Here is a 27,888-nt window from a genome sequence, read left to right as displayed (position 1 = left end):
ACTTGATTAACTCACATAAGACAATAAAATTCGCTCGCAAACAAAGCCTCACTCATATCTTGCCATTTGCATGACTGTTGGACGTTTTCTGCTGGCGTTGGCAACTTCCGACGTCACGAACAAGCGCGCCTTTGCATGTGACTTTAGCGCCAACCTCGGGTAATTAGCGAGTCAATCATGTAGACATACCTGACTACAGACTTCCTACCATAGCCTTATGGATTATTTCTCTACATTGTTCAGGTAAATAAGATGAAAGCGCTTGACATAGTCGCTTAAGACGAGCTGTGAAGGGTATTGCTGAGATTAGATCTATAGAACAGAGGTAGAAACAGAGATGTGCAGCAAAAAGATAGTCTGCGAGGATAGTAAAACATGGAGATGAGCATGAGGAACCAATCCCAAGCAAATCGTTACTATGAAATTCGTCAAAAGAAAAGAAAAGATACATTGCCAAATGTTGAGGTTAGAAGATGCAGGTGAGGATGGCGTGACGAAAGGGGGATATGAAAGCAGAATTCCAGGCGAGCGGGAATCGGTCGTAAGATCAATGTAGAAACGCCAGGTTACCAAAAACTGCACCAACCGATGTAATGCTGACACAAGTTTTCTACACTTGTGGCTTGGACTAGAAGTTTGTCGACCTGGTCGCTAACATTGAGTTCATCAGGCGTTCTGAAGTCGCGGCCAGTCAACTTCTCCTTGACTCTTCCAAGTACTTGAAGGGCTCGCGCATTCTGCACTTCACGTCCTTCGTTGGGGATGCCTTGTTGAGCATCAAGAATGCCACCATCAAGTATTGATGGGCGGCGGCGGGAGAAGGTAGTCGGCTGGATGGGGTTATCCATGTTAGACTCTGTGGGCGGGTGCCTATCCAGGATTGAAAGGCGGGCGGGAGATTCCCGTGCTCCTAGACGCCAGTTGATTAAAGGGTCGTGAATGAACTAGTTGGAAGGTTAGTGGCTGATTTACTTAAAATAATTACCTAGAAAAGCTGGGGACTTACAGCTTCAAGAACGGCCATAAGAGACTCTTTGTTTTCGCGAATAACACGCATGACCGCCTCACAAGTAATGTGGAAACTACCCTCGATATTGCTGACTTCCATGGCAAATGTAAGCATACGGGTTAGTCTGAATGGTACCCGTTCTGGATACTTCTCACGATGCATCGCGATCTCGAAGCAGTCGCCAAAATCAATGTGAACTATCTTTCCTGTAATCCTATCAAGCAGCAAGTTCGACGGATGACGGTCACCTAAGCCAAGGATATACCCAACCATTGACATAACTCCGAGAGATCGGGTATAATTCGTTCGTCGTTCGAGCCACGACTCGGAGCTTTTACTTTTCAACCATAGGACTCGGTAAAGATCTTTTCCAGTGGTATTGTCCATCGCGTAACCAAACACTTCCACTTTCTGCATGAGAGTCAGATTGTCATAATCAGGAGCCATCTGGAGCATAATTCGGTGTTCAATATTAAGCAGAATGCGACGGCTCTCACGGTACTCTTTGATGAGAGCGTGAAGCGTGTCGGTATTGCAGCACCATCCTATTAAACCAGAATTTTGTGACAGGGGAATGGCAGGGAACCGTTGAATCGTTAAGTGACGTTTGAAACACTCGCTATCGTTGTCTAAGAGAGTGTTGACTAGACCAAACAATTGCATAACACGTTCATCTTGTCGAATATCTTCATGACCCTTGAGCGCATACATGTATGAGTTTCCGTCACTTCCCCTGATGATCATCTTTCTGGGTTTCTTCTTAGTCTGCACAACAATAGCAACACTGTCAAAGCTTTGTATTCGGATAACGGGTCGTCCACTTTGGTATGTGCCAGGTATAGCCAAGTCAAGATCGACAACGTCCTTGAGCTTGGGTGAAATGTATTTTAGATCAAGCGATTTGATTTGCGTTACTTGTCGGGAGATCTTGCGGAACACATTGTAGTAGAGATCCCAAGCTTGGTTGAGATCGCCCATTTCTCCAGTTTCCCGGTACAAGTTGCAGAAGTGTTTGGCTTCGGCTAAGTCTCTCCCAAAAGCCTGAGCAAAAGATACCTCTCTTAAGGTCTCTGCACCCTTATCGAGCATGTCGTGGAGAGGCGCAAGAGTGGACAACATACCTTCCACATCGTGGTCGGTAAAGAAGAGCCGAGAGGCCTCCTCCAATGCCTCATACCATAGTTCGTGCCATAATACTGCCACACGCACTAGCTCACCACTGACAACTTCAGCTTGTTCAACCAATCGTGAGCTATGCGCCCTCATGCTGTCCATGATGGTCATGGCAGACTGGGAACGGCGCACCACGTTGGATTTAGTTGCGACAGTTAAGGGGTAAACCAGCGCTTGGGGGTGAGCTTTGCCCAGCTCAGCCAATAATCGATGTACAGCAGTGCGTACCTTAGGATTGGGTTGATTGATGCGGGCAATGAGTTGAGGAGTAACTTCAAGCCAGGTATCGATGCTCACAGTTGAGAAGCCTTCCACGACGGCAGCGTTGACTTCAGCATCGCCACCATGGGTGAACCAAAGTGTCAGCAGCCTAAGCGCATCTTGCAATGTGCTTGATGGTAGGAGTGCGATTGACCGGAAAAATCCACGTATTGCAGGCATGACATGTTCGAGGATGATGTGATGAGGAGGCTCCCTCTCTGGCTGAGCCGTTAGGGAGTTTACCACTTCGAAGTTCGCGAGAGCCCAGGCATGCCACGCTTTGTACGAGTCGCGGTTATATTGTGTAGCCGCAGAATACGAGTTTAGAACATCACGGACACCATCTGATCTCCAATCACCGCGTTGTAACACCGTTTGCCATTCTCCCTGTTTAAGATGGCTCTTTGCAAGAAGACGTCGGATATTATTGGCATCACCGAGATGTTGTTTTGAATATCCAGCATTAGTATGGTTGGAATCATTTATACCGTTGGTGAGGGCTGGCCCGTCAGTAGGCGTATGCTCGTCTTGCGCAGAAAGAATCGAATTATACCGCCCATACGATTCTGTAAGAGAGATAGTAAATTCCTCCAGGGCTTTGAGAGCTTCAGCCTGTCGGCCAGATGCCCACTCAAATTTAAGGCGTGCATAGGTCACTTCTGGTGGGATACCACCATCTGCAGCCTCAATAGACTCTAAGGCACTAAGAGAACGTTCTGCAAGTCCCATACGGTTCGATTTGCGGCATAGATTGACGAACTTGATCCACATATCAAGATTTTCACGGGGAGTGATAACAAGTGCCCTGACTTTGAGCATACGCTGCCATACCTCAACATTCTGCTGGCAACCCAGAAGTCGTTTATTCCACGTCAATCTCATTGCCTCTTGCTTTTCTGGGTCATCCACACTTCTTTTATAAGTAATGATTTCTTCCAGCTCAGCGAGCATTTGCACCCGGACAACAACATTGTAAGCTCTGTTGTATGATTCACCTAGCAATGCAGAGAGCTCAGTGTCTAGGCCATTTCTGGCCTTTTCTATCAGAGCCGACGCTTCTTCAAACTGGTTGCGATGAAGTGAGAGAATTGCTCCGAAGAACGATCTATCAGGCGACTGCTCCTTCATCACCCCAATGTATGAATCCATAAGCTCCCATTGGCCTCTTCCCCATGCAGCAGCAGCAGCGAGTGGGGCGATGGCCTTGCGGTGCTCATTCGATGCTTGATTCCATTTCTCCTGCGCAAGGTCTGAAAGCATTTTCCATTCGCCAAGAGCGTGAAGACATCGCATCTTACCCATGGTAACTTCGAAAGAATCAGGGTCGATTAACTCCCGTCTCTTATAAGCAGCTAATGCTTCCTCCCATCGCTGGAGTTTCACGAACCATGTCTCCTTTAGCTCGACATCTCGATACGCCTGGGCCTTGCGGAGAATACCAATTGCGGCATCAGACTGTTGAAGATGATTGTTGATGCTAATCAATGCCTCCACTGCTCCAGAATTTTGGTCTTGCTCGAACTCCAGTTCTTTATAATGTAATGCTTTTGCGAATGCATGACATTTACCGGCATATTTCCCGAGAGTCCGGATATCAATTGGTAGAGCTTTGTCGTCATGTTCCATGAATTCAGCTAAGTTGAGAAGTATTTGTAGGATTTCAGGAGGGATATTCTGGGAAGTAAGTGCCAAGTCGATGGAGTGAACCAATTCCTCCTGGTACTGATGGTAAAGTTCCGTCCAGCAGGAAACGAAGGCAGCGTTGAAAAGATCCTTAGCAAGCGGCTGATAGATACCAGCCAAGCTAGCACAGGCACGAAGGGCATGGGAGGGGGATTCTTTGAGTAGTTCGACGCTGAAGCGCCGAATCCATTCCTGCCAATCTTCTCGAGTTGACTTCTGTGTGGCGTCCCATGCATTTTTGAGATGTTGTTGGTTAACGAATATCTTCTTCTGGCCAACATCCGCAAATGCTGAATCCTCCACAAGATTGCTATGGTGTTCATTGGGATTAAGGTCCTGGGGTAATGGATCCCCTTTCTGTAGCTTGGAAACAAGAATATGATAACTGTGGTGGTGTATTTGATTAAACTTGAGAACTTTGTTGATGAGTGGAACGTAGTTATTGAAATCCTGCCCAAGCTGGAAGATAAGAGTGCAAATGCAGTCCAAAGCAGTTTGCCTGAGTGGTTTCTCGGCGTTGTTTATAACTCTTGAGAGCGGATGTATCATAAGAGATGCAAAGTCTGATACGTTAACCTGTCGAGAGAGTTTTGCCAGAGTTTCCATGGCGCATTTTCGGATGTTGGAAGGATTTTGAGTCTTATCGAAGATTTTGACAATGGCGGGAACAATGCGATGCATATACTCTTCAGCACTTGAGCCGAAGATCAGGAAAGTGTGAAGGATCCTCTCTGTGGGTTGGCGGCGGACAGAATTGTCCTTTTCAACAGTATCCAGCATCAACGGAACAAGGGCGGCCAAGTACTTTTTGAACTCGCCTTCTAATGACTTAGCAACAGCTTCCACTAGAGATAGTATCGTGCATTGTACGGGATATGGAGATCCCCAATAGTCACGAATGACTTCGATAATTTCGGGGAGGAATGCACGGATATGTTGTTTGACGATCGTTACCAAGATTGCCAACTGGTTGAAATACGTTTCAAGTCGGCTGACCGGCGTGCTTCTGATGACCGATATAAATGCAGGTATTATCTGGCCTAGAAATGGGACACATTTGAGCCCAAGGGTTTTGAACATCGTAACAATGGCGTCAATCACAGCAGAATGGTATTGGGCAAGAGAGCTCTCTCGCAGAATGTTTTGGAGTAAAGTATTGATGACCACGGTGGGGTAGTACTCCTCGTTGGAAGGAGTAAGGCCTTGCATAATAAGAGAAACATCGGAAACAGTCTGAACTTCGTTGACATAATGAACGTCAGGAGAAGTTTCACTAATTTGCTGTAGCAAAGTCAGTATAACATCGCTCCTATAGAGTGTCCGGAATAGTTACCTGATCTTTGTAAGGGTCAAGCGCTCCCAGTATTCCAATTAGTTTGATGGTCTCTTTCCTTAGACTGCCCGTTTGCTCCGTCTTAATAATGTTGATGAGAATAGAAAGAAGCTGCGGATACTCTTTATAAGGTTCAATGACATAACCTGCGTTACTTGCCAACTGACCCAAAGTTTTCAAGGCAGCCTCTCTCTTAGCCTGAGAGGAAAGGTCTTGTAGTGAATCCAGGATTATTGGCATAAGTTGAGGAAGATATTGTTTCATGTCTTCACCACCAATTGTCGCAAGCTCTCCAATGGCTTTGAGAGTGGTCGCTTCTACCGCGGGATTCCCGTCTGAAGTCTTGGGCAATAGCGTTGTAACAATGGGGTCAACATAGGAGCGAATGAGTTTGGTAGCATTTGAAACGAAGAGGCTGATTAATTGGGCACTTTCTTCCTTTTGCCGGGAGTTTGTAGCAAAGCTTAGGCCAGTCAGAAGATTCACAAGTAGTTTCCTCAGAGGCGGGAAAACATAGGCCGGGTTGACGCTCGAGAGGCGGCCAATGATGCTGATGGCTGCTTCTCGTACCGGGAACATCTCATCATTAACAGCTAGGAATAAACATCGAACGTTTTCTGGTTTCGCCAAGTGACGGTCAAATTTCTTATCCAGAGAGAATAACACATTTCGCCGGATATCAGGATCGGGGTCGCCGACTCCAACTGAGAGTAGTTTATCAATAACCTCGCTAACGACCTGTATCGAGTGAGCACTTGTCTGGTTAATGATAGGGTCATGAACGAAAAGTTGGCAACAAGTTAAAGCAGATGCTTTTCTGATCTCAGGGCTATCGCTGTCAACAAATTTGATGGCCACATCGCGAACGAATTCATTAAGGACATGACCTAACAACACGTTAATATGCAGTTATCATACTATAACAGCAAACCGCTTACCAGAGAAATCAAAGCTGCCAAGTGTATGAAGTGCGAGGGCTATCTCGCTATCACTACGATCCTGAGGTAAGGAGCCAAAGTCCTTGGCAAAGGAAGGTATAGGGGGTAATCGGCTTTCCGGGCATCCCAATGGCCTAAAAGGCGTTCCACATAAAACAATGCTAAGCATGTCCAGCAGCTTTTCTTGGATAGTAGCTCTGATAGGTGGGATGTAGTGTGCCATATCGACAAGAGCCTGGGTAAGGGATTTACTCAAGCCACAGGCAAAAATAGGGTCGAGAAGTGACTCCATGTATTTGCTAAGAGTTTGACCAACCGCAAGAGACAGCATACTAATGCATTCAAACATCGGGCCTTCATTAACAGCGGCGCGATTTCGGCTATAATTCTGTGTAAGCTTTGTTCAAGTTGATTGGTTCAGAACTACATACGCTTTCAAGGCCAGTCCTTCGCGGATATATACGATGATTCCATCAAGGAACTGACCGATGGCGTGGCCAACAGCACTTGCAATCTTTCCTATGGCGATGAAAGCAGTATTCCTTTCCTTGTCTCGTTTTAGCTGTGCTTGAAGGTATATCATGAATTTATGAAGGTATGTATTGGTGAACTCGAGGGGGGCGTAAGAGGCGAGAACTGGTATGGTAAGCACAATCTGAGCACGAATCTTGGGGTCCCGGTGGTCTTTTAATCGCAGCACTATTTCACAAGTGTTATGGTAATGTTCGTTCATAAACATGGCACCCTTGAGAAGTAGCTCCTTCAACGTAAGAAGTGACCCATGGATCCAGTCCACATTGTTCGATCGTAGGCCTTGCAAAGACTCCTCGTATACTCTCGAAAACCACTGAGAACGAACTGCGCTATCTCTGGCCGCTATTATTTCAAAACACTCACTAACGGCATCGGCGGCAGTTTCTCGAATGACCACTTTGGGATCACGTAGAGCGACCCAAATAAGATCAAAGACTTGCGGGATAAACCCGTACAGCAAAGTTGGAGAGCCCTTTGCAAGTTCTTGAATGACCAGGACTGCCGCGAAGCGCCTGCTCTCCTGCCTTTCGGTCTGTAGCCATTCTAGAGCTGACTGGATCTCACTTTCAACTAGCTCTGCAGTTAAAGCACCACCGGGTTTCGCCAAATGCCCGAGACAGCCCGCCGCAAAGAGCAATACTGAGTTATCATTGCTCCTCAAAGCACTTCGCAGATAGCTAGCAAATCGAGTCGTTTTCTGTGCTGTATCCACACCATCGAACTCGATTAACCGGTCGAGCATAAGTAGCCCACCGATTTTTTCGTTCGCGTCATTTCCGGTAACGATAAGCTGGGCGATACGTTGGTTTATGGAGTTGTAGTGGTCGAGAAATTTATCTTGGGGCAGCTCTGAGAGCGGAGATAGCTGATCAGCAACGACGCATCTAGTAGGCATCATATTTCAATCGAGCCGTCTTACCTCGAGAAGCTGCTATAATATTTTCGTGAAGCTCGGTGGCAGCTCTATTCCGAGTATCCTCGTTCTTGGATTTGAGCTCCTGAAAGAGTCGCTGGGTCGTATCTGCAGCTGGGGTAACTTGCGCCATGTTTTGATATCAAGATCGAAAGAAGTTGGCTACACAACTAGCTCCTGGAGGCAAAACATGGGCATCTATCAGCGCGTCAATATAGTAGCTGGAGAAACAGCACAACACATATTCTTTGCAACCGGATCTTCCATCGGCCGCCAAAACAAGGGACCACTTGCTTCGGTGCTCGTTGGATTTCTAATGATGCTGATGATTCTTCCGCTGGCTTGAGGTTGGAGGTAGATAACGCTTAGGTAATGTAGTTAAGATCACGTGCATAAACCTCAACGTCTGGAAAAACTTTTGATGTCAAAGTTGAAAGATGAAGCCCGACGGAAGCAAAGAAACGCAGAGGAAGACGAAGAAGACGAAGAGCAATTGGAGGCAATAGCTGCCACAATTCGACGCCATGGCGGCCAGGATGTCGCCCACAACGAAGATTCTGCGCAAGTCTCGCCTGTTTGCGCTCCCGGCTTCCCTCTCACCCCCAGCACAATCTCTGACTTCGAGCTTGAACTGGTCCGATACAGCGACACTTCCATATCCTACTAAAGCGACTATTGAGACACCCGCCAGCTCTCTCGCAAGAGGGGATTGGGGTCTAAAGCGACCTCTACCTGCCAAATCCACCGTGGACAGCTCATCGAACCCTCTTGTCCGGATTAACTATCTCGATACTTACGAGCACATCACAGACTTCCACTCTGCGAATGACCATGCCCTCACTCTCAAGAAATACCAGGAGCTATCTCTCCCTATATCCTCGACAACTCATGGCACATCATCGTTAGTGGGCAGCGGCCGACATACGAGCGTCTTTGAAAGTTCGACCGATAACATGACCGCATCTCCCGATCACAGCTCTGAGAAGAAACTGAGATATAGATTCAAAGGGCCATGGTTGGCCGGAATGACTGAAATTGAATTTGAAAGATACCTCAAGAAAGTACGAAAACAGAGGCCAGAGTTCCTACAGAGACTCCGCGAAGTTGTCATAGAGAACAAGGCCCTGCAGACACGGAGACGGTTGATGGATGAGGGTAAATCATTCGAGGAATCAGATCTACCGAAGACACTAAGTGATGCCGAATTTGAAAGTGCTCTTCTAGCTCTTCGTGCGGATCCTGCAGCACTCGGCCCGGAGGTCAACAAGTTCCTCGATCTAGCTACTCCACCCAAGGTCCCTGACAGACGAATTCACCTACGCAACTGGGCTGCTGGCCCTTCTGATGTAGCATCACCACAATACGCAAGAGACGGTCCTCCCAAAACCCATCCATCTGCTGGTCTCAGCTACCTGCGTACCAGGTCTCATCTCGAGAACCATCCCATTGCTGGACCCCAGCAGAACCCCCGCCCAGTCCAAGCTCGATTGCTGCGTGCAAGAGGCCGTGGCAGAGGAGGATCATCCAAGAGCATAGTCGGTGTTGCTGGCTTTGTTACAGACGACATTGGCCCATCTGCGTCCAGAGATTTTGACAGCCAAAAGGGATCGATCCAGTTTGACCCTGATCTTCCTGGTGGCGCCAAATACTGGGTCAAGGTAGAGAAGGCAACTGTAGATGCCAAGGGCAAAGTCCTGCTCCGTGTCGACGGCGCTACGAATTCCGTCAAGGCCCTCTATGGAGTCCAAGGTGCAGCTGAAGCTCTACCCTCTTTCGTCACCAACCGCGCAGGTTACGGCCGCCTTGATGATAAGCGATGAATGGGGGCCCACGTTTATTTTCTGTACACATAAATGTATTATTATTATGTTCTAGATATACAAATATTAACTCCTTCAAGCTGCTTCGCTTTTCTGACGGTAGACTTCGTAGTCTTACATAAGTATCCATGCCATTACGTAAGATAAAGTTAAGTTCCAATTCTACGTTTAATCACGTGAATACACAGCCCTAAGCGAACTTCCACTTAATCAAAAAAAAGCCATCACGAACATTTCAAGATCGAACGCCAACTGTCAACTCCATCAACAACCCGCAGTTCAGCACAACAACACCGCCAACATGGGTCGCGTTAGGACAAAGGTATGTGATCATTGCACATTGCAAGGCTAACCCCTTACTCTTTTCAAAATCGGAAAACTGACAAGACTGCGTTTGACCTGGATAGACCGTCAAGAAATCCGCCAAGAGCATCATTGAGCGATACTACCCAAAGCTCACTCTTGATTTCGAGACCAACAAGCGCATTTGCGATGAGATCGCTATCATCTCTTCCAAGCGCCTTCGCAACAAGGTGGGTGTCCGAAATATCCAATAAAAGCGAATGCAAAAACGCCGGAAACTGGTCTAATTCAGATTGATTATAGATTGCTGGTTACACTACCCATTTGATGAAGCGTATCCAGCGTGGCCCAGTCCGCGGTATCTCCTTCAAGCTTCAGGAGGAGGAGCGTGAGCGCAAGGATCAATACGTTCCAGAGATCTCTGCTCTTGACATCTCCCAGACCGAGAGCGGCCAGCTCGACGTGGATGCTGATACCAAGGATCTCCTTAAGAGCCTCGGAGTAAGTCTATGTTTTATGCAACTCATGTTGGCATCGATGGCTAATTTGAATACTTTTCCCCTTCAGTTCGACTCTCTCAAGGTCAATGTCACCCCAGTGTCTCAGCAAACCCAGAACATTGATGGCCGTCGATTCGACCGTCGTTAAATCAATTCCATCACAAAAATGGCAGGAGTTATGCGGCGGTGGGAATTTGGGTCAACATATCCAGGCCTTGTTCATGAATTCAACGCCTAGATTGCCAATTTTTTTCTAATATAAAAAAATTACAAAATACAAGGTGTCGCTGATTCCCTTGGGATGACGCTTGATTGCCAAAACTAGTCCCCATTTCAACTCCCGTAATGGATGCTACACGCCCTACCATGATATGATGATATTCATTTATAATGGTAAGTTATTCACAATCGCACAAAGTAAGAATAATTTCGCTCGAAGGAACGCCATATCAAGCATGTGAAAAACGGACTCTTTAAGAAGCCAAGGGTATCTCTTGCGTGTCAACCTAGCAACGCCCATATAATCCAAAGTGCCTGTAAACCCGTCTTATATCTGCGGTAAAAAGTCATCCATATCTTCATCTCCATCTCCGTCCTTGTTGCTGGACGGCCAGTTTCTGAACTGTGTGTCCTGTCGGGGATGGAAACCCTCGACCGAGCCGCCTTTTGCGCTGTCTGGCTGGAAGATTGGAGCTTTGGGGTGTCTCGAATCGTCGGTGTCCCTTTCAACAACTGTTGGTGCTAGCAAACCTCTGGCTCCAGCACTGCTGCTAGGATTTACCGACGAACTTCCTGCATCTTGCATCAATAAATCCTGCGATCCACGGGATAGATGATCTTGGCCATAGGTTGGGTTGGTGTCATTGGTCTGTAGCGTGAGTCCCTGCAGATTCTCCTCCACCTCTCTCATCGCACTTCTGTCTACCCGTTCGGTGCTTAATCTCAAGGAGTCACCTCGTCTGGCCTCCTCCAGCAGCACAAAGTCCTTGCCCGCGCTTCCTATCCGTTCTGAAGCTGGTTTCTCACTGAGCTGCACTTTGATATACATTGCTCGCTCTGCACACTCCTCAGAACACCACATCTCTAGCTTTTCTTTCTGTACGACTTTCATGTCCTTGCCACGGCCGCCGGGACCGCTGCCCTTTGATCCCCATACGATCCTGTATCCTCCCTTAGAGTTATCTTTTCGCCGTGGCTTGGGACACAAGGTATAGCCACAGCTACCGTCAATATTCCGTTCCTGTATCAGATTATCGTAGTCCGATGGCTGAAAGCATGCTATCGCAGAGAAGAAGGTCGACACGTCCTCCGCAGAGGGAGACTCGACTGTGGCGCCTGGTGTAGTAGGCAGTTCCATAAGCGTTTCGATATGTGAGAGGATCTGGAGCTCCAACTCCTTGCGGCTCTGGATCTGGCGGGCATGGTGAAGCGCAATCGCCATGTGTCGAGGGTCCGGCGACCCTTTGCCGCGATACTGAGACGAAGCCGGGGCCGATGAAGCGTGAACTGCCTGTAGAGACGTCTTGAGCGTCCTGTCCTGGTGAGCGCCGCCTCTGCCGGCCATGGCTGCGACTCTACACGGACGAGCAGTAAGATATCCTATCCCAGCGTCACTCTTCCATCCGCCGTTTCTTTTGGATCAGACGTCAAGCTCGAGGCCGTCGAAATGAGCCATCTTCCTTGTCCACTGTGGTCGTGGGCTGTGGGGGGAGGGGAGGAGGAGGGGGGAGGTTTCGTGCTGGCCGTGGCGGCGCCGTCGTCGTTTTTATATGAGGAGCGTCAAGCCACAGCCTGCTCACTAGTCAGCTCACTAACTGCTAACTAAGTGTTGTCTCTCCCGCCCTCGCCCATCTCCCTCCCACTCCCACGGACAACCCGAACATCGCCAACTCGCACATCCCACCACCACCCACTAGGCTCCCCTCGAGCCCGTCCGTGTCTCGTTGCCTCCGTTTCCTTGTGAAGGAGATACCACTGCTAGCCCCCGACCTGTAAGACCTGCTTCTGGTTTGCTGTCTTTGTTTTGGTGATCTAGTTAGCTGTGACGGCCTGAACTGACCTAGGCCACCGCGCAGATTGTTACCGATGCTCTAGCTACACGCCAGCGTCGTGTACTCGTTACTTTCCTTCGACAGGCTGAACAGTTGAAGAGATAGCGGGATTCGACCCTCTGGCCCTCTTCTTTTGCACTCTGGTGCTGCCCGGTTCATATTTGGTCGCAACACTGCTGTTCTGCCTGGCCGCGAGTCGCCGTTGCGCCCGACCGTTTACTCGACCGTTGATACTCGGAAACCTTCTATACCAGCCTTCCAAATGTCAGCGGTACCTTTCACGGTCAAGGCAGTGTTCGAATACACCTCAGAACATGAAGATGACCTGAATTTTTCAATTGGGCAGATCATTACTGTGACCGAGGAGGAGGATGCTGACTGGTACTATGGCAACTATACCAATCATGCGGGCGCCAAACAAGAAGGCATTTTCCCAAGGAACTTCGTCGAAAAGTACGAACCTCCGGCACCTCCACGGCCTACGAGACCTGCCAGAACCCGGAAGGAGTCTGAAACCGCCTCTCAATCTCCACCTCTAGCCTCCGAGTCAGCGGTGCCCGACATCCCGCAAGAGGACAGTCAGAAGAGGAGTATCGATCTGGGTTCTACTGGAGAGGCCGAGAAGAAAACTGCCCCTAGTTCAGTGCCATATGAGGCCCCAAAGAGCTCTGCCCCTGTTCATGCTCCCTCGTCTCCTCCAATGAGCCCGCCCTCTCAGAAGGCTGCACCGCCTCCGCCATCAGCGCCAGTTGAAGCACCAGCTAAGAAAGCCCCACCACCAACTGTTGCAGAGAAGCCGACTGCAGGCTCGTTTAGAGACAGGATTGCTGCTTTCAACAAGGCATCTGCGGCTCCAATAACTCCATTCAATCATGCCACTCATACATCAAGTTCATTTGTGAAGAAGCCATTCGTTGCACCACCGCCCAGTAAAAACGCTTATGTTCCGCCACCAATTGAACATCCTCAAACATATAGGCGGGAGGAGCCCCAAGAAACTTCGCTGCCAATTCGATCTGAAGCCCCGGAAGGAACGGAAGCTACAGAAGAGGAACAGCCTAAGCCAACAAGCCTGAAAGAAAGAATTGCTCTTTTGCAGAAGCAACAGTTAGAGCAAGCTTCTCGGCACGCTGAAGCGGCCCAGAAGAAAGAAAAGCCGAAAAAGCCAGCGAAGAAGAAAGTCGAATCACAAGAGCCGGTTGAACCATCCGAGTCAATGATGGGAGTAGAGCTACAAAGGACTGAGACCTCGGAAACTGCAAAGGAATCGTCAGCTGCAAGCGGTGACCCAGCTGAAGAAGGCACTCAGCCTAAGCATCGAACTCCTGTCTTACCGCCCGCCAGAGAACTTACAAGTGACACTAATGATGCTGATAATTCTGCGGCTGGAGATACCGAAGAAGCAAGTGAAACTTCAACAAGCAAAGAAGATGTGGAGGACAAGTCGCCTGAATCCAGACCCCTGAAGCCAACCCACGGCGATGCTCCTGGTGCCAATGGCTCTGAGGAAGAAGAGAGCGAGGAGCAAGAGGAGGACGAGATAGATCCTGAAATCAGACGGCGCATGGAAATTCGTGATCGAATGGCCAAAATTAGTGGAGGAATGGGCATGATGGGCATGTTTGGTGCTCCAGCTGGCCTACCAGGAATGCCTACGGGCAGCTATAAAAAGCCAAAAGCTCCATCAGCGGATGCAGGAACCACCGAGCAGCAACCGGAAGCTTATGCTCCTCCTGTCCAGCTTATGGCTCTTCCAGGAATGCATGTTAGAAAACCCGAAGAGAAGCCAAAAAGTCCGCCAGCAGCTCCGGAAGAGCCTAGTGAAGCATCGATCCCTCCGCCACAGCCCTTACCTTTAAATTCAGAAGATGCTCCAGAGACTACCAGTGAGGAGCCTATCACACCTCACGGTATGTTTATATATTTTTCTTTGCTATAAATTTTCTGGAGACAAGGCTAATAGATTTGAAATTTAGGACGTCCAGTCCCTCCTCCGCCGCCAGTTGCCCAAAACCTCCCTCCTCCTCCACCTCCCCCAGAAAGTAGGTTACCAACCAAACCCCCCTTTTTTTCCCTTCGCTCATATTCTAACATATTTTATTACGTAGCTCGGCCTGTCCCACCACCACCACCACCTCATAATATATTGACATCTCCCTCTCTCGGAACTAAATCTAATGATGAAGTCGTTCTATCTCCAGCCCGGACCGAAAAGGGGGATGATGAATCCTACTTTGCAGGGCATGAGGCTTCAGGGAGCGCACGCCAGTCCATGGATCAAGCTAGGATCTCATCACCTGTGTCGTCTCCCGTGACAGGGCCAGGAAAACGGCAAAGCCATCCCCCTCCACCACTGCCATCAGCTCCCCCAGTACCTCCATCAGCTCAGACCCGTCCTCCGCCTCCTCCCCCTCCAGCAACTGAGCCTAGCCCAGACAACACAGGTGATAGCAGGATGAGCTCCCAGACACCAACTCGTCCTCTAGGTAGTGAGAGTGAGGAGGAGATAACTGAGTATGAAGGAGATTACGATACAGATATAGCATCAGGTGCCAAACACAAAGATGCCTTGAAGGCCCATGTCCGAGATTCTAGTATAGATGAAGGGACATTAGCCGACTCTTTCAGCCCGCACTCGCCCAGGAGTCCGGTAGAAACACGGCCACCCATCCCACAAACCACTTTCCAGAGTACTGCCCCTCGCTCAGCACCACCTCCCCCTCCCCCTAGCCAACCACCAAAGGCTGCCCGACAATCAGTCGATATGCCGAGAGCTCCACCACCCCCAGTTCCGCAAACTATGTATACCCAAGAGGATGAAACCCATGAACGAACCCGGGAGGAAGCCTTTGATCAGTATACAGCACCTGCTGCTCCTGCTCATCGGGATCGAGGCGAGTCCCAAATTAAGGATATTCCGGACGAGACATCATACGAGGTACCCCAACACAACATGTCTTCTCAAGCCCCACGCCCATCCCGGGGCTCGTCTGATCTCCTAAGAGGCCAGACCGGAACCCGCAGATCTATGGACGTTTCCAGACCATCAATGGATCAGGGTTACATGGCAAATGATGTAGACCTTGCCTCCACGTCTCTCTGGTGGACACAACCAAACACACCTCCTCCAGTATTCCAAGGTCGACGAGACATTCTCATCGAAATTGAGGAATCCTCCACAAACAAGCGAGGAGGCAAAGTTACCACATCAAAGGACGTCTACATCCTCTTCATGGACTATTCTCAAACAATCATATCCGCACAATTCGATTCCAAGAACCCAATCGATGTAGCGTTAGAACAGCGGCACGAACCACCACCACCTCGACTACGTCAAGACCAACTGGAGGACGCCCATACTCAATTTGGCGCTCGCATCTCTGAATCAGTTGCTTCAAAACAAAACACCACAGTGGGTGACGGTACGCCCCATGCTCTTATCCAGACACTCCTTGCCCCTCTGAAGGATGCCCTCCTGCCAGTTGGTGTCCGCAGCTACGGCGCTCTGGTATACGCCAACCTAGCCAATGCCTCAGTCCAACAATTTGACGAAATTCGCCCTGGAGACATAATCACCTTCCGTAACTGTCGTTTCCAAGGCCACCGTGGCACAATGCATCAGAAATATTCCTCCGAAGTAGGCAAGCCAGACCATGCCGGAGTCGTATCTGATTGGGACGGTACGAAGAAAAAGGTACGGGTCTGGGAGCAAGGTAGGGAAAGCAAGAAGACGAAAGTTGAGAGTTATAAGTTAGGTGACCTGAAGAGTGGTGAATGTCGTGTTTGGAGAGTCATGTCCCGTACTTGGGTTGGATGGGACGGAGAGCACAAAGCCTGAGGTTCTGTAGAGAAGGTTTGCCTCCCTCCAGTTTGAAATTTGATCACAACTCCAATACATATCTAGCTCCATACATACACTTGCGCAGCCTTGCCTTATTTACTTTGCTCTACTCTTTTCCTTGTGTTATGTTTTGTTCGAACATAGGTCGAGTCGGCTGATTTTTATTTTTATTTTTTTTTTTCTACCTTGAATCAATGAAATTCGTTCATGTATGCAAAATGTGACAACGCTGTGGGATACAAGAAGCTACATATCACACATCCATTTAATATTTACCATATGAAAATGCGTCACTTATTCAATAGACAAAGGCAAGCAATTGATTGCTATGAATGTTCAAAGTTTTGGTGGAGGGTTTACCTAGATATTTTTAGATATACACATTGCAAGAAGATTATCTACTTCGTTCCTCAAAAACTCCTCCTGAAATATACATGTATCACACTCCCAAGAACGATGCCCTAGTCCAAATGACGGCGTGCTCAAACAGATCGATTTTCCTAGCCCTCCGGTAGCTGCCCGCTACCCTGTTTGGAGTTATATGAGGAGTACCTCTCCTGTAGCACCGCCCATATTATGTTGATAGGCCTGCTGTTGGTTCTGGCTCACTATGTACTGGCTCTCTGGTGCGGTCGCAACCATATCACCACCATGAACGCCACCACCACCTAGGCTCATAGCTGCCATTTGGTCAGCTACTTGGTCGTTACCGATTCCAGCAAAGTAAACGTCAGCAGCATTCACAGCAGCGCTTATATCTGGCTTCTGGGCCATGCCGGGGTTTGATGAGTTAGATTGAGCATTTGCTTCAGGTTCCTGACTGGGAGATAGAAGGGTAGAAAGAGGTATATGGAATGGAGTATCGTGGGAGTCTTGATAGGTGGGTTGTTGGAGCGCGGGGCTTGGAGCGAGTCGTTTCGGTCTGGCTAGCCGGAAGACTTGTTGGACGGGCTTAAGATAGACGGTAGCAAGAGTTCCGACGTTTAGGCACAGTTCCTCGAGTGTCCTCGGGTCCAGTTTCTCCCTGTCAGCTGTAATAGGAGGCTTCTCACCCATGACGATTTTCCTAGCTGTTTCTGGGTCCGTGGATAGTAGCCGCCAGTACATAAAGCCTCTGTCTCGAAGGTCGGGATCGTCTGTCTCCTCTGTGCACCATTTGAGGACCTGAGGAACCAATTCTTGACCCTTTGTGGGACGCTGGATGAATAATTTGACTGTGGCTGTGAGTAGAGCTAGTTGCACTTCCACCGGCTCATCATGGAAAGTAGCCAGGTAATCCTGCAGGAAAGCGTCCGAGTTGTCAATTCTGTCTGCGTACTGGCCAATGATCCATATCACGGCAGCCTTGGCCTCAGGTTCATCCAGCTCGTCGATATTCTGAATAACTGTGGTAATGATTGATTCATACTGGTTTGGGTATTTGCGGAAGATGTTGCGGATCACAACCGTGGCTTCCTGCACGATATAAGGAATTTTAGCATTGACAAGCTCGAGCAAGGTCTCGATACACTGTCGTGATGCAGATTCTATTTTGATTGCTAACTTTCCAATTGCGCGTACAGCCTTTCGTACGAAGTGAACGTCGATTTCTGTGGCGTATCTATAGCTTTTGGTTAGAGGAGGTGGCGGGTTAGATAAGATTATAGAGGTCAAACTCACTCTCGAAGTTCAGTCAGGACCACTGAGATATTATCCTTGGATGCCAGCATAAAGATCAACTCTAACTTGGTCACCTTAACATAAATGGGGTCGTTATATTTGCAAAAGAACACTCTGATGTCATTCCGCAGCACCTCCGGTCGCCTTTGTAATATCAAAATTGCATTTCGTAGCGCCAGGTACTGGACTTCGGGCCCCTTTGACAGTAATGTGACGAGAGGCGGCGAGAGCTTTCGGGAAAGTGATGTGACCTGTTTTTCGTCTGCAATGTAGTTCATAAAATATAATATGACACGGATGCACGTCAAGACGACGGAGGAGTTGGAATGGGAGAGACGTGGGGCCACTCGTTCAGCCAGAAGGAGTGCTTCGGAGGACTCTCGGGGGACGTAAGACATCAATGCTTCGAGTATGTATGTTTGACACCATCTATGAAAGTGTTAGCTTACGTCAAGTAGAGCAGTATATGTATGTATAGTGAACATACTCGGAGCAATCCGGCAGAATGGAGATAATCTTGGAAGCATTGGTATAGTCAATGGTCAAAGTGATAGATTCACTTCGCTCCCAGACGTCTACCAAAGCAGCCAAAGCACTTGACACAACCGTTGGGTTCTCATCCTGAAGCATATTATTCAACCGCTCAATCAGGTCGGACGACTCAACCAGCCTTCTATCGTGGTCGTATAGCTTGGCGACTGCAAAGGCAGCTGTTTTGCGCACATAGGGGTCTGCATCGGACATTAAGTGTTTCAATGGTTGGACTGTTGCTTCGACAAAATCTCTCACATGGATGTATGATATCGTGCGTAGGGCCAGTGCTCGAATTAAAGGGTTACCATCATTCATATCCTATATAACTCGTCAGCTATGATGCAATATATATATATATATATATATCGGGTGTGCATAGGCCATAAACAGATAACATACTGCGAGAAGCAATGGCAACGCCTTCAACGCAACCTCCGGCTTCGTCCGAGAATAATTAACGAGGAATAGGAAGCACCTGTTATCTGTTAGCTCGGTCCTCTTCCGTCTGTCTGTTTTCCTATGGAGCAAACGCACATTTTCTTTATCTCCAAGCTCGGTATCGTCATACAACCGATAACGTCCGGGAAGAGGCCAATCATATCATTATTGCTCATGGTCATATTGGCGACTATCTTCTTCAACGTAATCTTCTTCGCAGAGTGGTTCTTATCCTTCTTGCCACCGCCCTGCAGCTCCATGCGGAGCTCGCTGACCTTGCCCTGTGCAGTGTTGTTAGTTCTCTGACCAGACGGCCGAACACCTCCATACTGTAGGGTCATCATATTGCCGGTATTGAAGGCACCGATGGTGTGTCCATGGGTAGATGTGGTGGGCGGGTTGGTAGTAGTAGTGGGTGGTGCTGGTGTTGGTGCTGGTGCTGGTGTATCAGGGAGGACGCAGGCAGGCCGGAGGACGAGAAGGAGAGGAGGGTATCGACGGGCAGTATATCATGGAGGAGACAACGTACTCTTGCGAACAGCTTCGCATCGCCCCCGCTCGAGCTCATCTTCCGTGCGCGCCGAAGACGAGAGCGGCTCGAGATGTCTGGTTGCTACTGGATGGACTGCAAGCGGATGGTCACATGTAGGGTAGGCCCCTGGCGAGCCAAGTTGCCGTTCTGCGAGTCGGATCCCGGGCGGGCGGTCTTTGTTGGTTCGTCTGTTGCCTCTGTCCTTGTACCAACGATGCTCAGGAGGTGCTTGCGGGTGAAAGAGCTGCGGGAGTCGAGGGATGCGAGGACGCGCTTCAAGGGGAGCCGTCGGGGTGGTGCTGGGACTTTGTGTTGTCAACTTAGCTAAGTAGTAAAGTTGGATGTTTTGGCCTGCAGGTACTTTTTGGTTACTAACAAGCCACGATGCGGCCAAAGTAACTACATCCCTAGTTGACAGGCGGTGGACCAGCCAGACCCAGCTGAAATCGGCCTTGAAGAGACGCCAGATGTCCAGTTGATCGCCAGGCAGCCTGTCAGGCTGTGTCAGGAGCCGATATGAGACGTGAGACGCGAGATTTGCCGCCCAGAAGCTGCAGGTTGGCTGTCTGTACAGCCAACGGTGCCAACGACAGCGGACATCACTTTATCACTTTTTGGACCAGGAAGCTGCTGCACACCTCTGCCTCTGCTCTTATTAAATAATCTCCATATCTATATTGAACCTTATCATGCTAATCATATTCCACTTGGCTATAGAATATCCGAAACGCAGGGTATAGGGAGTCCGTTCAACCGACCAGGCACCCGGAGGCTGCCCTATTATTCCGAGCCATTCGTTTGCTTTAACTACGGAGTACAAGGAGCTTGAATGGAGTCACTAGTTATCGGTCAATCCCTCATATTTATGTGCTGTTACCGGACTCTCCTTGTTGATATCCCTTGGTGGGTTGTTGCCGTGAAGACGACGATACTTTTATTCAAGCAGCTAGTTTACACGACCGGAAAGCAGGTGGATGGGGTATCCTTAACTATTCAAAACCAGCCCCCATGGAGGCTCTCTGATCTTTACGGGTAGCCGTTTCATACGTCACACCGATCGTCGTCTCCTTCTTTATTCCGTCTACCCCTTCCGAACTATAGCCACCCTGCCTGAGGCCTTCTTCCATAAGATAGACCTCGCCATTATTCGGGGTACTATTCCTTGAGCCACAGCTTCGGTCTAGAAGTTTTGGATCATCACTGCTTTCGAACTGCTTGCTATGAACATAGCTAGCCTGATGGCTGTCACTGATATTAGGCCTCTTTGATTTATCTCCTTGCCTATTCGTGGACATGATCGGCCTCAATGTGGGTATCGAAGTCGCGATGATGACAAGATACGCTTCCAGGGTCCACCACGTAGCAAGATGGGCCATGGCATAAGTGATGTCCGCTTTTGCTGTGATCGCTTGCAGTTGAACGGTTTTGATAATTGATGCAATCATTGCACTTTTAATTCGATATATTATCCAGTCAGCATTATCAACATAACTAGTGATAGTTATAAGAAGGCGTACTGGCACTTACATGATTCCGAGACCCATCAATAATGAAAGTGATACCTTCTTTCTCATCTCCATATTTAAATTCCACAATAGGCTGGCTGGAAATACCGCGAGAACCAGGTCAACTGCAGAACATACACCTCCAATTCAATGTCAGTATTTAGAATTTTGACAGATAACAAGAAAGTACGAGGGAAGACTTACTGCCCTGGAAGAAGCCTACATATTGCTGCACAGTTGGTGCCCAGCAGTGGCCTGGGACACTTGAATCCCAAAACTTGTTTATTGGCCGGCACTGGACAAAGCTGATTATCACCGTCCCAACGTCGACCACAAATTGAATCCATATTAATGTCCAGAGTATTCGACTTCGCCACTTTATCGGAGGGAGAATGCCCAACAACAAGGATGCATAGGCGATGCGGCTTACTCCAGGCGACATGATGGAGAAAAACTCGCAGAGATATACCCATTTCACCGTATACTTGATTTGCTCTTTCGAGAGCTCTGCTATATGGATTCCCAGTCCCCAGTGAGTAGAAATTGTTAGAAACGTGGAATTTCCTATTCCAAGGGCCTTTTATTCGGTAACCAGTCAGTTTTTACTGCCGTTTCGAGTCTTCAAAAGGATTCCTGTCAGACTCACAAGTGCGATCAAAATGAGTCCATCATCAACAGTATATTTCTCGACGATTCTCCACCGGACATATAATCTGGTACCAACGATACCGATAGCGACAGCAGCAAGAAACCAGGCGAAGACCAGCACGGTCGTTCCTAGGTACTCAGGACCGGACATGAGCATTTTGAAAACTTCTTGGATTCAAACAAGTCCAAGGAAGAGCGAGAAGCAGGGGAGGTGGTGTTTATATGAAATTTAACGACGTACCCCATAAGTCAACTATGGGGAAACTGGAATATCTATGAACAGCCAGAAGAACCAACGGCTCGACGTCATTGTGACACTTATTTCCTTTTCTTCTAGCTTCTGTGAGTAGCAGCTTGACAGGAAGCTGATTGTTTATGACGATCACTTTGGGTCCAAATAATGATTAGCTTGGGCAATGGCTATGGCAAAACCTATACGGGGTAAAGCAATAGTTTAATTGCAAACGCCCGTGCCAGATCCCCCAGAAATAGGCCGAAATCTACCGCTCTAGTCGTAGCTTATGTGTCATTCACAAGCACCAGCTTATGGTTCGTTATAACGCAAGGAGGAATTAAATGGCGGACAAAGGATCTTCTGGATCACCGTGAGACAGTTCCTAGCCAGATGACTGCATATACGAGTATCTCCAAGGAGAAAAGGAAGCAGTCTTTTTCTTCCCGCTTACTCTTTGTGTATAGTTCTGGCATACTGAAGACTCCGAGCATATCTAGCGCTCCTTAACCGCTTCGTATTCCATCTGTGGCTTGAAACCTGAGGAATATACGGTATTTCCCGCCCCCGATGCCCTGGTATGCACATGGATCAACCCTGCTGCTTCTTCACACTATTTGGACAGGTTAAATTCAGCGGCTTGTGCTGTATCCAGGATGCCGTTCTATCTTTAACTATACTCCATAAGGAGTACTCAGCATCAGAATTTCTCATATGTTGGTCAGCTTGACAAGACCAGGAATGGCCTAAGCCTCCCCTTGGACAACTATCTAATATACGGAGGAACTAGTTATCTCGTCGGCGCCCCAGATGGAGGATACAAGTGGGAGGTTCAACATAAGATCCAGAAACCCGGCGTTCACTGATCATCAATTGATCAAGCTATTAAGCAGCATCAAAGCAATCCCAGAACGGACACCTGGCTATGATCACTATTGACTATTCAACTGCTAGCTGGAAATTTTGCTTCTATCTTGGAAAGAGCGTCCACTCTCGACACATTGTCATGAATGTGATGAAGTAGTTATATTGTTATTATTGATAACTATAACGAGCAAGGGTGTATATACCCAAAACCACCGCATATTGAGCAAGACACCCAGCTCATCCTTAATATCATTCGCTATCTATTTCATATAGCATACCGAGATATATCTTCATGCTATCATGGATTAAACAAGCATGGCTGTCAAGGGAGAGCCTCTGCTCTTATCGCCCATTTGTAGCGTCTTGCTTCAAGGCTCAGTGACGAGGCAGGCAGAAAGGCAAAAAGAGAGTGTTTACAGCTCAGTAAAGCTCTTACTGTCCAGATGAAGCAGCCGGAGAATATTTTCTCAGTCGTGGTTACGGACGCACTCGAAGCTTTAGTATCCCCATTTAGGCCTCCTCAAATAATACGCCTTCGTAGATGCAGGAGCCTATTCCTATCGCCGTCTCCTACATGACTGGTCGGACGAACAATGTCTTAATATTCTTACAAGGGTTGCATCTGCAATGACACCAGAGTATTCAAAACTCCTGCTTCACGAGATGATTATTCCTAAAATAGGGGTATCACAGCTTCAGGCCATGCTGGATATGACGATGATGGCTTTTAATGGTGGCATTAAACGTACCAAGCAACAGTGGGCTGCGCTATCAGAAAAGGCAGGTCTTAAGGTTATCTAATTCTGGGACACAGCAGAGGAAGATGGTGGTAGAATCGTTAAAGTCATGAAAGCATAGATCCTCGATGGATTTTCCAGTCCTTGTTATCACTGGTGGGAGATAACCGTGTTTTATTCTCGTGAGTATAGACCTTCTTCCAATCTTGCATTGGAGTTGACGTAAAGCAATTCTTAGTCATCATCTGCAGTTTAAGTTTAGTCTTGATTACGTTGTTTCCCGAATTATGAACCAATCAGGGGTTTTTATAACTAAAAGTAAATCCATCTTCATATTATCTTTAAGTTTAAGTTATGACATAATCATTTCAGCTTAGTCATCCTTTACGCTCAACATCTCGAAAGGAAGCTTTGAAGACGAGATAAACAACTATCTAGCAACATTGTATACCACGCATATAGAGGCATATTCTCATCATGGCGGAACGAATGAAAATGTTCCCTCCACCTCCTCCGCCCCATTGGGCTGTTGATATGAACTCTCCGGCACCCAGCAGAGCATCGAAGTCCGCCTCCTTCCCCGACCCTCCAGGCTACTCTGCCCCCAAGTCAGTGTCGAAGGTAAATTAAACAATCCACTCTGAATGTAATAGCATAATATCTACTTGCATACGGAGTACTAACATTTACCCTTCAGCAACGAGCGCAGCCGTCCACTAGCCCATCCTCGACCCCCCGCAAGACCGAGACTGATGCCCTTAAATTGAAGAAAGCATGGGAACTTGCGCTTGCTCCTGCCAAACAGCTGCCCATGAATGCTATAATGATGTACATGTCCGGCAATAGCTTGCAGATATTCAGTATTATGATGGTTTTTATGCTTTTCAAGGGACCAATTACCGGCATCATAGGCACAAACGCTGCCTTCGCCAAGTTGGAGTCAGAGAGTATTCGGGGTCAGATGGTGGCTGTCAAGGTAGTTTACGTGGCCATGCAGTGTGTGTTGCTGGCTCTGGGGATATGGAAGGTTAATGGGATGGGATTACTACCGTAAGTTATCCATCAATGGGGTATTTGGGCTTATTGAATGCTAACAATTGTGCCTTAGGACGACGAGATCAGATTGGCTAGCATGGGAGACGGAGCGAAGTCCGCTGGAACGGGCATATTTCGCTTTTAAATGATTATAGAATATTAAACTAACATTAAAGAAAGAAGAAAAATGTGGCAATTCTTTCTATATGCGAAATAATACGATTTTTGCTCAAGAACTGTTTCTGATCTAATATTCTAACGCGCAGTTGCTTCATCACATGCCACTCTAAGCTCACGAACAAATAGCCAAACATCTTCAAACGAGTTATATAGTGGTGCGGGAGCCACGCGGATGACATCCGGCCTTCTCTCATCGAGCACAACACCATTCCTCAGCAGGCAGGAGAAGACGGGGTCCAACAAGCCTGCTCTTAATCGCAAACTGAGCTGTGCCCCTCTCATATCCGGGTCAGACGGCGTGATGATGGTAAATGGTCTCTCGGATTTGGAAGGGAACTCTCTGTCAATGAGATATTCTAGGTAGGCTGTCAATTTAACTGACTTGCGCCTAAGAGCTTGCATTGTAGCTTTGTTGAACACCTTCAGAGATGCAGTCACAGCCGCTAGGTCGAGAGCAGAAGGGTTGGAAACCTGATAACCTGCCGCGCCAGGACGAGGAACAAACTCTATTAATTGTTAGGAAGGCAGGCTAAAGATCAACAAAAAAAGAGACGAAACTCACTATTATCCATTATAAAGCGGGAGCTCTTATCGCTTCCCCACCAACCCGATAGCCGTGGTCTAAAACTATCCTCCGTGACCATTCCATGTTTCTCGTGCACAAATAGTCCTGCCATAGCCCCGGCTCCCGAATTCAAATATTTGTACGAACACCAGGCCGCAAAGTCAACGTCCCAGTCATGGAATTGAAGCTCAACATTTCCTACAGCGTGAGCACAGTCCCATCCTACCATTAACCCCTTGGAATGGGCATGAGCCGTGATGGTCTTCATATCAAAGAATTGGCCGGTGTAATACTGGATACCGGGAAGGAGGATAAGGGCCGCAGTGTCTGCGTGCGCATCAATAACGGATAGAATTTGGGAGGTCTCGAGGACGGGATAGTCTTCTGAGACTGGCTCGATGAGAACCATGGCGTCTTCTGGGTCAAGGCCATGGTGGCGTGCCTGCGACTCAATTGCAAACTGTTCTACCGTCAGCAATGCAATAGAAACAAAGGGGTAAAGAGCTGTTTGTTCCTACATGATCACTGGGGAAAGCCTTCCCCTCGAAGATGATCTTGTACCTCTCCTTGGTAGGCTTATAGAAGCTGGCCATTAGGAGATGCAAATTGCTTGTCAGGGTCCCCATCAGAGCCACCTCACTCTCCTTAGCACCCACGAGCGGTGCCATAAGCTCAGGTGCTCTATCATCAATATTCAACCACTCTGCCGTTAGCTGGTCGGTGTGGGGCTCGGTATGACCCAGCACTCCTTTGAGAGCCCATGACCGCAAGTAGGAATTGACGTGTTCACTTGTAGAAACAGGTTGGAGGCCTAGGGAATTTCCACAGAGATAAACACAGCTTTCTTCAAGTTTTCTCTCTTCCTCCCCTGTAGGGGGGGCTAGGGTTGTGCGTGTCAGATCGGCCTTGGAGGGGATGATGAACTCCTTTCGAAAGTCACGGAGGGGATCCTGTTCGTCGAGGTTGCGGGCGTACTCCCTTGTGAGGGAGCTGGGATCCTTGCTAAAATCCATTCTATCCACTTAGGCTATGGATGCTAGTGAATAGCTGGAGGAGTTGGATGTGTTGTACCCTGTCTTGATCAATACTTTGAATATACTATCTTTTACCGCCATCTGTTTGTAAACATCCGTAGAGCCATGGGCCGTTTTTTTGTCTTTATTCTTCGGGCCCCCCCGCTTACTAACCATATTGCGCTGTTTAGTTAAATCTCCGGAGAGTAGCCGATGATCAGTATTTTGTCGAGCTGCTGCAAGGTACAGAGGGATCACCAGCAGACAGAGCTTGGTCAGCGAAGGTGAGCTTCGCGCCCACAGAACAAGGAAGCAGGCGGCCAGGCATCGCGTTCTCGATGGCCATCTTGACTCGCCAGCCTGAACAATGGCCAGGGACAAGAAAGTGCGGGTTTAGCGCCTTTAGATCGTGAACCGTTGCATGCACCGCCGCCTCGTCGCTCGTTGCCAGGTGGTAGCCCCCGATTATCGCAAAGATATCTTCCTCCTGGTCTTCCCTTGCTTCATCCTCTTTGCCCTCTTGCTGCTGGCTTCTTTTGACGTGTCTGGCTGTGTTTACAACGCCAGCATGGCTGCATCCCGTGACCGCGATAAGTCCTAGTCCTTTTTCTTTGTCAGCGCGGGGTAGAGTTTGGACTTTGATTATATAATCAGTCTTTGTACTCACCCCGCACACGACACGTGACCGCGCGCTCGTCCGCGATTTCTTCGTCTTTTTCCCAGTTTCCGCCATCATCAAGTCGCATTGCCCCCTTGAGGCCAGTCTCATACTCTGTCTCCCGCGGGATCATGCCGGAGACATGAAACATACCGTCTGCCAAGTTGTGTGGTTGCGAATTCTTACTTACTGTAGCACCAGCAGCAGTCATTTCGTCGAAACCCGGATCTGCCTGAAGAGATATGATTTCCTCGCCTAGCTGGAAACCGCGATACTTCGGCCGTGATGGGTGGACATCTACTACTACTCCTGCATTACTGGTGCCTTGTGCTTCTTGGGCTTTCTTGATCATCCGGATAGCGCGTAGCATGCCGCCTATAAAATTAGTCATGGTTATGTATTGATTGATAGTGTAGAGGTAGTAGATGAAAGGGCTACCTGAATGATCACGATGCCAGTGAGAAAGGACTATGGTTTCAACACTCGAGAGATCTACACCGAGTCTCTTCGCGTTTCGTTCCCATGCATCTTCCTCTGGCCCAGCATCAAACAGTATGCTTCTCTTTTCATTTCCAATGGTACCTGTCTGTCCACTGTCAGTCTGGATGTTTTATATGGGGGTATATACAACATGAGTACCAGTAAGATAGATAGTCCATGAGCTGCGCAACAGATACTTTCCATCTTCAGCTCACGGACTTCTGCATTGCCCCGGTAGACGTGGGCGGACTCCCGAGAGATATTGCCCAGTGAACCGTGGGAGATGATTGAACCCACGGTTGTGGGAGGTGGAGGAGACATTACATCCAGCTCATTGTCGATGATCACCGTCACCTCAAGGCTGTCAAGTAATAGAGGCATCTTGTTGGTCAGATAGTGGTTGATTTTATGTTGGTTAGGTTTGGTCGTCTTGTTTGTAGTTGGAA

The 27,888-nt window shown here is 48.3% G+C and overlaps 10 protein-coding genes across 10 annotated transcripts; 4 read left to right on the top strand and 6 right to left on the bottom strand.

The window, feature by feature from the left end:
• Positions 1-566: 566 nt before the first annotated feature.
• On the bottom strand, positions 567-7,977 carry ARB_05798 (uncharacterized protein; the record flags this gene model as incomplete). Its single annotated transcript, XM_003016353.1, has 6 exons — positions 567-944; positions 1,007-5,407; positions 5,460-6,346; positions 6,398-6,777; positions 6,829-7,780; positions 7,851-7,977. 6 exons carry the CDS (start codon positions 7,975-7,977, stop codon positions 567-569), a joined length of 7,125 nt encoding a protein of 2,374 aa, XP_003016399.1.
• A 288-nt stretch (positions 7,978-8,265) lies between these two features.
• Positions 8,266-9,664, top strand: ARB_05797 (uncharacterized protein; the record flags this gene model as incomplete). Its single annotated transcript, XM_003016352.1, has 2 exons — positions 8,266-8,478; positions 8,567-9,664. 2 exons carry the CDS (start codon positions 8,266-8,268, stop codon positions 9,662-9,664), a joined length of 1,311 nt encoding a protein of 436 aa, XP_003016398.1.
• Positions 9,665-9,965: 301 nt separating this feature from the next.
• On the top strand, positions 9,966-10,615 carry ARB_05796 (uncharacterized protein; the record flags this gene model as incomplete). Its single annotated transcript, XM_003016351.1, has 3 exons — positions 9,966-9,986; positions 10,072-10,197; positions 10,271-10,615. 3 exons carry the CDS (start codon positions 9,966-9,968, stop codon positions 10,613-10,615), a joined length of 492 nt encoding a protein of 163 aa, XP_003016397.1.
• A 399-nt stretch (positions 10,616-11,014) lies between these two features.
• ARB_05795 (DUF408 domain protein) lies at positions 11,015-12,031 on the bottom strand (the record flags this gene model as incomplete). Its single annotated transcript, XM_003016350.1, has 1 exon — positions 11,015-12,031. One exon carries the CDS (start codon positions 12,029-12,031, stop codon positions 11,015-11,017), a length of 1,017 nt encoding a protein of 338 aa, XP_003016396.1.
• Positions 12,032-12,780: 749 nt separating this feature from the next.
• ARB_05794 (uncharacterized protein) lies at positions 12,781-16,356 on the top strand (the record flags this gene model as incomplete). Its single annotated transcript, XM_003016349.1, has 2 exons — positions 12,781-14,428; positions 14,504-16,356. 2 exons carry the CDS (start codon positions 12,781-12,783, stop codon positions 16,354-16,356), a joined length of 3,501 nt encoding a protein of 1,166 aa, XP_003016395.1.
• Positions 16,357-16,896: 540 nt separating this feature from the next.
• Positions 16,897-19,331, bottom strand: ARB_05793 (uncharacterized protein; the record flags this gene model as incomplete). Its single annotated transcript, XM_003016348.1, has 5 exons — positions 16,897-17,959; positions 18,019-18,447; positions 18,506-18,870; positions 18,952-19,027; positions 19,087-19,331. 5 exons carry the CDS (start codon positions 19,329-19,331, stop codon positions 16,897-16,899), a joined length of 2,178 nt encoding a protein of 725 aa, XP_003016394.1.
• Positions 19,332-20,511: 1,180 nt separating this feature from the next.
• Positions 20,512-21,832, bottom strand: ARB_05792 (uncharacterized protein; the record flags this gene model as incomplete). Its single annotated transcript, XM_003016347.1, has 4 exons — positions 20,512-21,013; positions 21,050-21,152; positions 21,232-21,537; positions 21,634-21,832. 4 exons carry the CDS (start codon positions 21,830-21,832, stop codon positions 20,512-20,514), a joined length of 1,110 nt encoding a protein of 369 aa, XP_003016393.1.
• Positions 21,833-23,988: 2,156 nt separating this feature from the next.
• Positions 23,989-24,565, top strand: ARB_05791 (uncharacterized protein; the record flags this gene model as incomplete). The annotated part of the gene is made up of 2 exons (XM_003016346.1): positions 23,989-24,132; positions 24,209-24,565. 2 exons carry the CDS (start codon positions 23,989-23,991, stop codon positions 24,563-24,565), a joined length of 501 nt encoding a protein of 166 aa, XP_003016392.1.
• A 236-nt stretch (positions 24,566-24,801) lies between these two features.
• On the bottom strand, positions 24,802-26,304 carry ARB_05790 (kynureninase, putative; the record flags this gene model as incomplete). Its single annotated transcript, XM_003016345.1, has 3 exons — positions 24,802-25,232; positions 25,289-25,751; positions 25,810-26,304. 3 exons carry the CDS (start codon positions 26,302-26,304, stop codon positions 24,802-24,804), a joined length of 1,389 nt encoding a protein of 462 aa, XP_003016391.1.
• A 217-nt stretch (positions 26,305-26,521) lies between these two features.
• On the bottom strand, positions 26,522-27,823 carry ARB_05789 (metallo-beta-lactamase superfamily protein; the record flags this gene model as incomplete). The annotated part of the gene is made up of 3 exons (XM_003016344.1): positions 26,522-26,853; positions 26,972-27,563; positions 27,602-27,823. 3 exons carry the CDS (start codon positions 27,821-27,823, stop codon positions 26,522-26,524), a joined length of 1,146 nt encoding a protein of 381 aa, XP_003016390.1.
• Positions 27,824-27,888: the final 65 nt, after the last annotated feature.

The sequence above is a fragment of the Trichophyton benhamiae genome (assembly GCF_000151125.1).
Source record: "Trichophyton benhamiae CBS 112371 chromosome Unknown contig01145.0, whole genome shotgun sequence".
NCBI lineage: Eukaryota > Fungi > Ascomycota > Eurotiomycetes > Onygenales > Arthrodermataceae > Trichophyton > Trichophyton benhamiae.
The sequence above is the reverse complement of the archived record's forward strand: the minus strand, read 5'-3'. Positions and strand labels throughout refer to the sequence as shown.